At 44.2% G+C, this 7,535-nt stretch overlaps 1 protein-coding gene across 1 annotated transcript in view; it reads left to right on the top strand.

The window, feature by feature from the left end:
• Positions 1-240: 240 nt before the first annotated feature.
• The window catches only part of T265_02854 (hypothetical protein), a gene marked incomplete at both ends in the record, with an annotated part of 17,068 nt that continues 9,773 nt past the window's right edge, over positions 241-7,535 (top strand). Inside the window, 2 exons of the mRNA XM_009167198.1 lie at positions 241-805; positions 7,290-7,535. The exon at positions 7,290-7,535 is cut by the window's right edge and continues 958 nt beyond it. Coding sequence (XP_009165462.1) covers positions 418-805; positions 7,290-7,535 — 634 coding nt within the window. The remainder of the gene's footprint in view (positions 806-7,289) is intronic.

Below are 7,535 nucleotides of genomic sequence, written 5' to 3'. Positions count from 1 at the left end.
CCCCTATCAAAGCTGTTTGCTTTTAATGGCTAGCTGCCTACAACGTCTGTTAACGAATGTTGAACATTCTGTATTCACTTCAACGTGTGAGCATTTCGTACTATATATTATCCTGTTCGCGAGTGAAGACCATGCTGTTTGATTTCTTTCGTATACAGTTTATAGCTTTCGCACCGCACTGCCCTACTCATGTCTAGAGCCGCTTATATCTACATGGTATTTCTTCTCTCTTTCAGATATCACCACTTTTTGACTAACTCAATACTGCGTGGTAGTACGAGGTCGTCCGAAATGTGACAATCGTTTCAAGCCTGCGGCGCATTTGTCCTACCATCTCACTTTTCAGAAACGTCTCTAGAGTGATCAACCGGGCTCAGTCAAAGGAAGTTGGTCGATTGAGCATCACCACTTTAAATAATGGGTCGCTGGAGGAGTGGATCAGCTGATAATACTGTTCTTGTGGGCAACCTGGTTGTTGCTGGTGTTACTACACCAACAGCAACAAACGCATTGAATCCCCACTGTTATTCCAACTATATAGACTGGTCAAAACGTATCCACAGTGGTGACGTCATCACCAGTATCAGTGCTTGTTCTCCTTCCGGTGGACGCCTGTCCACATCTGCTGCTTTCCCAGAGGGATGTAGCACTAATTCTGCCCTGCGTCCTCTGAGTCCAAGCCGTATAAAATTGAAATATCCATTCGATGAATATTTGGCACAGGAAACTATACAGGACGACGAAAATCTGTTCTGGGATATCAATCTAACGGACCCCTTAATGACAGATGCCATTTATGAAGCGGGTACGTTGCTCTTGTTTTACTCCTCCAGTTTCGTACTCTATCTCAACAGATTTCGTAGCCATTTCAGTTCAGCCTAATGCAACATCTGTATGCATACTGTGACAGCTGAGAACTTAAGATGAATCAGAGTCCTAATCCTGTAAAATAGATGGGACAATAAAATGGGGAATAAGAGAACAGATACAACAGCACCATTGCCTGCCTAACTGAATTGCCACACAAACAAACATCGCTTGCAGACAATATGCACCATCTCGGCGCCAGCCAGAAGCAATTCACTGTTGTTGTAACGTGAATCCTTATCTTGTTAAAAGTTGGGTACGCTGCGAAACACAGCCAGGCACTACCAGGCTCTATTCCATGTTCTCTTAATTTGTCGGTTACCGTGTGGGACTTCGTACGCCGGTCAGTCCACTCCGGTGAAAGATGATCTGACCAGTTCGAACTTGTCTTACTCCAACCCCGTATTCCACATGCTGGCACCTATCCCTGTTTCCATCAGTCACTGATGCAAGTTCCTCTTAGAAATAGAACTAATGAAGCCCAGAACATTCCAGGATTCTAAGCTACATGTTGTTGTGCTAGTTAACTGTCTCGAACCTTGATACGGTCCGATGCATTGCTTCCTGTTTTGCGTGGACTAATCAAAACAGCCGAATATCAGACCTAAGGGACTATTCAAACGATGTGTTCGTTGCTTCACAAGATTGTCTACAGATCGGCGGATAGGCAGTAGTATATGTTGTTCGACCATTATTAATCAGGCATTCATTTGGTCGTTCTGTTTATCAATCAGTGCTGCAATTGGCGCAGCCGTTCTACCCCGAATGAGGTCGCGTTATGCAGAACCGAGTTCTCCACATCACAGAGAAGTAGCACTGTCAATTTCCTTTCGAATCACTCTTTGTTGCATAACAGTATAACCTTCACCCGGGACTCATGAGACTTATTGTCAGTGTGTTCTTAACAGCCGATCGAATCTTTTCACGCATCAATCGATTTCGCACAACACTTCTCACTTGACAGAATTCCGCCTTCGCATACTTTTCAAACAGGTGCATGATGTGTTTTTCTTGCAGTGGCAGTTTAGCAGTTCATACTGGCGTGTTGCTGTTTTCTCTTGGGGTTCGGCTCTGCCCTTCCTCACGTGACGTAAAACTATCTGCTGTTTGACTGCTCCTTGTAGAAATTAATCGCCTGCCTTGGTCGTGGCACATGACAATGCACTTTCTGATGGGTTGTGTTGTGCGTACCTGTATGAACCAATCGTAGGCACCGAGCATGTGATGATGAGTGAACCGCGTGCTGCTTGTGCGCGCTGCGCACGTGACTCATTCATGTGTTTCCGGCTATCATTGAACTCTTGATGTCACATTTTCTTATCGTATAACGCAGCTCCTGCAAAGGGACTATTTCGGAAACCCATTTTCAGATTTCGTCTTGCAAAAACTGATAAACGAGGGTGACCTAGTGCCCCGTTCGAGCTGGATCCTAACTTATGGGACCCGCCGGTAATGTTTATACGAACGTATCTATTACACTGTTAAACACAGTAGCGAACCAACGAATAGCTGTGTGGTAGAGCGGTTAGTGAGCCCAGCAAATATCGCTCGTATTATCTGGACTTTGAGTGTCATATAAACCTACACAACGCTGGTGGTTCCTCGTTTGTTGGGTCAGCCTCATTTTATCTAACTTTACAGAATCTCTGCCTTTTAGATGCTTGTATCCTCAGGTTGACGGGAATTGGTCGGTCTACGAGAGCACCGTTTTGTGATAAGCTTCAGATGAGCCAATCAATACCACTTGCGCAATACATACGTTCACGGGCGACTTTATTCGGTACCCTGAGTTCTGCAGTATCGATATAGGTACTAGCTGCTCCTGCTACAAGAAGGCGGCTGTTGTTATAAATTCATTGCTGCTATTTCCCCTTTAAGAGGGTGTCCCCGCTTCCAAAGGGAGCGCTGAATGTCCTTGTACTAAATTTACTTGCATTCCAAGGGAGGTGCTTTCAGGGTCAAAGAATCCTGGTCACGGGTTGAAAAGTTTCTTTTGTGCATATGTCACTCCGTACTCAAAACCACGGCTTTTGCTCTTCAGCTAGAGCTGCATTAACTTGAGGTCACTCAAAAATCGTCAATTTGGGAGCCGATAATGCTACTAGTTCTTCTGAGCAACGCTTCAATTATCCAATTCTTGGCAACAGGAACTATCCAGCTCATGCAACCAACGTATGGTGTTTAACGCCCACAGAAGTTCATCAAAAGGTAATTATGATGGGCGAGATCCAGTTATTTGAAAACTTAGTTGATGTCAACAGTTTGGCTTTCAAACAGAACATAAGATTGACGGAAACTCTGGGACTGTGCCCACTCGATAAGCTCCACAAAGAATGAAACCGGTCGTGAGTATTTCGTCGCAACAATTCACTGCGATGTCTTGAATATTACCCGGCAAAGAAATATGAGGCAGCCTTTGTGCATCACATTCAGTCGAAGAATATCACAAGCATAAGATTCAGTAGAATCCCTCGTTAATACCAACTTAATTTGCAAACGAATGTGCTTCACCAGTTGCATACAATTTTCTATTAAAGTAGAACATAAAGTTGACGAATACCCGGGGATCACGTTTTCTAATGATGTCTAGGAAGATGAAAACCGGTCGTGGGCTATTTAAGAGATTTCAGCAATTTTATTAGTCGTATCTAGTCATATAATTAAGGTTATCCTGAACTGAACCCCATTAGACGTACGTTTTGCTCAAGGAGCCTTGGGACACCATTCCCACCAGCTGTACATAAGATGGCAGTGGAAAGTGCGATTACTTCAAGCTCACGGCGCATCGTCGATACAATCCCTGCAGAAGCTTTCAATGAAATCCTGCTTCTAGAAACTATGAAATTCAACTTGTCAACCGGCTTCAGTTTGTTTTCGTATTTCCTCTGATAAGACTATGCGCGTGATGTATAAATGAACGAGGAACTGTAGCATTCACAGAATTCGAGAGCGTAGATCAAACTATCGTAGAAAGCCTAATTAACGGAGCAAAAGCGCATGTTGAAGAGGTGATGTATTTTCTTTTTCGTTCCCTGGATGCCTCGTATTACTTGACAAGTGCCAAATGCAAGTGTCAACTTATGGCGGGTTATTAGTCTGTTAATCGTTCTACATGACATCCAGTTTGGTTTCCCGCAAATGCATGAAACATCTCGCCGATGTACGGGAAAATGCAGCAAAATTAAGGCTCGGAGCATGGATTGCCCGACAAAAAACGTGATTTTGACCCCCATTTGTGGTGCGATCTTCGGGAATTGCACCGTATGGAGTAATTTCGCTCTGTATGGTGAATGTATGGGTGAGGTTGGAGACAGTGGAACATCAGTATTTTGAAAAGTGTAAGTTTTCTGACGAGGTTCACCAGGGATGAAACGTGACGCCAACTTGATAGCTAGAGTATGTCGTTAACGTTGTCCTGAGTTTCGCTCATTAAACTTCACTTCTCACCCAAACGGTTATTCGGTTCTTCACATTTCCATCACGACTAGTTTTTTTTAACTGGGTTACTTCTTTCTTGCTCCTTGCTCCGGCTATTCTTCGGCTTCCTTCAACCCCGCTTTGCATGTTGTCGGTCAAACATCCATAGTGTCCCAATGTCCTGCCGTCACCTGGCTCACGTGACTATCAAGTCCAACCAAATATTGGTTTGTGATCGTGAGGCAAACACATTAACGAATCGCTTTTTCTCTCCTACGAAGCCATTTTAATTACTCTTCCGATTTTCCGTCGACGATGTTAGGATCTGTTCATCGCATGACCTTAGGTTTTGAATTTGATTTCTTTCATCCTTTTGATTGGATGAATATGGGGACAGCAAGCTTGAAATGTCCAACCATCAATGTTTCTTATCTTTCGTTCCCCACTCCTCCTGTCACGTGCTGCTTGCTGAAGGTCATTCAAAAGTATAAGCTGCCATTGTATACATGTGAAAGATATGGATTTTCACAAAACACCGAGGGTTTGTGGGGTCAAAGCCCTACATCTATTTTGTGCGCACAAGTACAGGTGTCTCCTGCGTCGTTGAAAAGTTACGCGGATCTGATGGATAATCCATACTTGGATCAGTGTTTTTTTCTAATATTAATAAGTAACCTATTTCCGGATAACTATTGTGTTTTGTGTTCAAGTCCTGTAGATATTGAATGGGAAGAGTGTGTAGCGGCGGTGAACCAGAAACTTAACTCCGCATCAAGCTTTGGAATGCTGTCTGTTGGACTAACCAGGTCTTGTCATTTTTCGTTTGCAAAGATGTAGTACTTACGCATAAGTCACGGTTGCATCTAGAATTTTTCCCGTGATCTTTCCCGCCTCGCTTATCGGAGCACTTTTAGTTAGAATTTCCCAGGAGACTACTGTTTTAGGACAAATAAAAGTTTACTTCTGTAGTTATCGCCACAAGGTGGGGCTTCCTTTCGAAGAAGTATGAAAACAAATCGGTAAATCTATTGTTGGGCAACGTTTCGCCTTTGACACAACCAACCCCGTAACTTAGTCACTTTGCCTGGTGCAGCTTTTGTGTCAGAAGCTTAGACACTTCACCTGGGTGCTCAGCCTCTCCTACTGTGAACAATTAGAACACTTAGGCTTGTGACAAATCAATCCGACCTTTATGATAAATTCTATGGGGGCGAGATGGACCAAGTTGTTAGAGTGCGAATTTACTGACCGGAAGGTCCGTGGTTCGAACCCGACCTCTGCCTCTCGACTTCCCCTGTCTAGGCTTGGGCGACCTGACAGTATCCCAGCCCTCGTGCCTCATTCGTGTGGCATGGAAGCTAGGCACCGAAAGGGTGCTACAGCTAGATGATAAATTCGATACGTTTCTTTTGACTCTTTCTTGCCCGATCTACACAGCCCACTACAAGTATATTACGCTCTTGTTAATATATGCATATATATGTATGTACCCATTCTGTTACGTTTTACCCCCAACGCGCTATGGATGTATATCAATCAGCCAGTGGGTGCCCGGACTTGCCATACTTTCTGTTGACCACATGATGGCTTCTTTTCCTGATTTCAAAGTCATTTTGATTGATACTTATTCATACTTTTATGTCACATGCCAGTTGCAGCGGCCGTAGTTTGTGCTGTTATACCGAAACTATCCGCCTCTTTTACATTAACGGAAGTCCGTAAGCATTAACCATATTTGTTACATAAACATGATACCCAGCCGTGCATTCTTCACAGAACCTGTCTCATAGGATGTCTTGCTGTTTGGTGATGTTTACCCTCTGAGTATTATCAGTTGCCTACTCTGCCATTTTTCACGTTTATGTTTAAAAAAGGCTGCCAAAAGCAAACGATTTCTGACTTTGTGGATTTTACTGGCAGGAGTTTTGAAGTAAACCTGTGTGCGTTGGTTTGGGCTTAAGAGTTGACTGGTCTTGCATGAATCAGCTCATTGGTTGAGGCGCGAACTTACCGACCGGAAGGTCCGTCGTTCGAACCCAACTCCCGCATTCCGACTGCTCTTGTCTAGGGTAGGGCAACTTGGCGGTATCTCAGCCCTTCTGCTTCCTTCGGGCTGCATGGCAGCTAGGAACAGCTTATCGTTTTTGTTGTGACCGAATCTCGTGTGACCCAAGATCCTCAGTTATACATACATACCTCATGAGGCACACTTTCATAACACAAATCTCGGGAATCAACTGCGGCGTAGCACCTTGTTCAACACAGTATTATTGCCTGTGATGAGGAGAAAATCTTCATACTCACGTTCGACCACCTGCTTTTTTGTTACCCTGAGACATAGGCAGACCATCCATCCGCTTGTTTTTTCATGAAACTTCCACATTCTGCCCCTTAACTTACCTTGAATCTGTCTAAATCTGGGCGTGGGAGACAAAACTCCCCTCTGGATTCATGCATCTCCGTTCAACTCGTTTTTTGTAGCCAGGGCTAGAATGGAGACTCAAACAGTGTATCACGTTCAGTACGTTGCATTCAGTAATATACAATCGTTGGGTTAGCTCCTGGTGTAGAGTTACTATCGTCTCATTGTTGGCGAAATTCATTACTGTCCAGGTCGTTTTGGGTTCGCTTCGAGTTTGGTCACAGATAACAGCTCTCTGCGTTAGCTCCTCTCCTAAAACCTTGGACATCCTCAAAACGCACGAATCCCCCGTTGTGGTGCTTGTTTCCTTGTTCACTTTATTCCTTTCGCCACCCCACCCGCGGGCCTTTCAACCGTTGTTTGCTTTTTATTTCTGAACTTAGTCTGCCTATTTATTCATGGACTCCAGAAGAAACCATCTATGAACATCCACACACACACTACAACCCAGTATATTTTAATTCTAGGTTAAGTCTGACGTACCGGTCCTGTCCTACAGTATTTTTCGACGCCCTTTAGATTCGCTTTTTTCTTGTTGTCACCACAAATTTAACAATAACCCTTACTCTTATGCACATTTCAGAGGATATGATCTTCACCCACTCCACTTTGCTGAAACAGCTGGACGTAAACCAATGTAGTCTCTGTTCCACACCCTATGTGATGCAGCATACTGGTTTCCTATCAGACACTTCTCCAACCATCTACGCTGATACTGTGGCGGGGCCTGTGAATTCTCATTCGACCTCTCCCACTCATTCCTCGTCCAGTGCAATGTCCGATCCCTCCCCTCTTCCCATGGATACATGCAGAAAACGAAGCCGAGATT

This window comes from Opisthorchis viverrini (genome assembly GCF_000715545.1).
Source record: "Opisthorchis viverrini unplaced genomic scaffold opera_v5_37, whole genome shotgun sequence".
Lineage (NCBI taxonomy): Eukaryota > Metazoa > Platyhelminthes > Trematoda > Opisthorchiida > Opisthorchiidae > Opisthorchis > Opisthorchis viverrini.
Note: the sequence above shows the minus strand (reverse complement) of the source record. Positions and strands in the feature narration are given on the sequence as shown.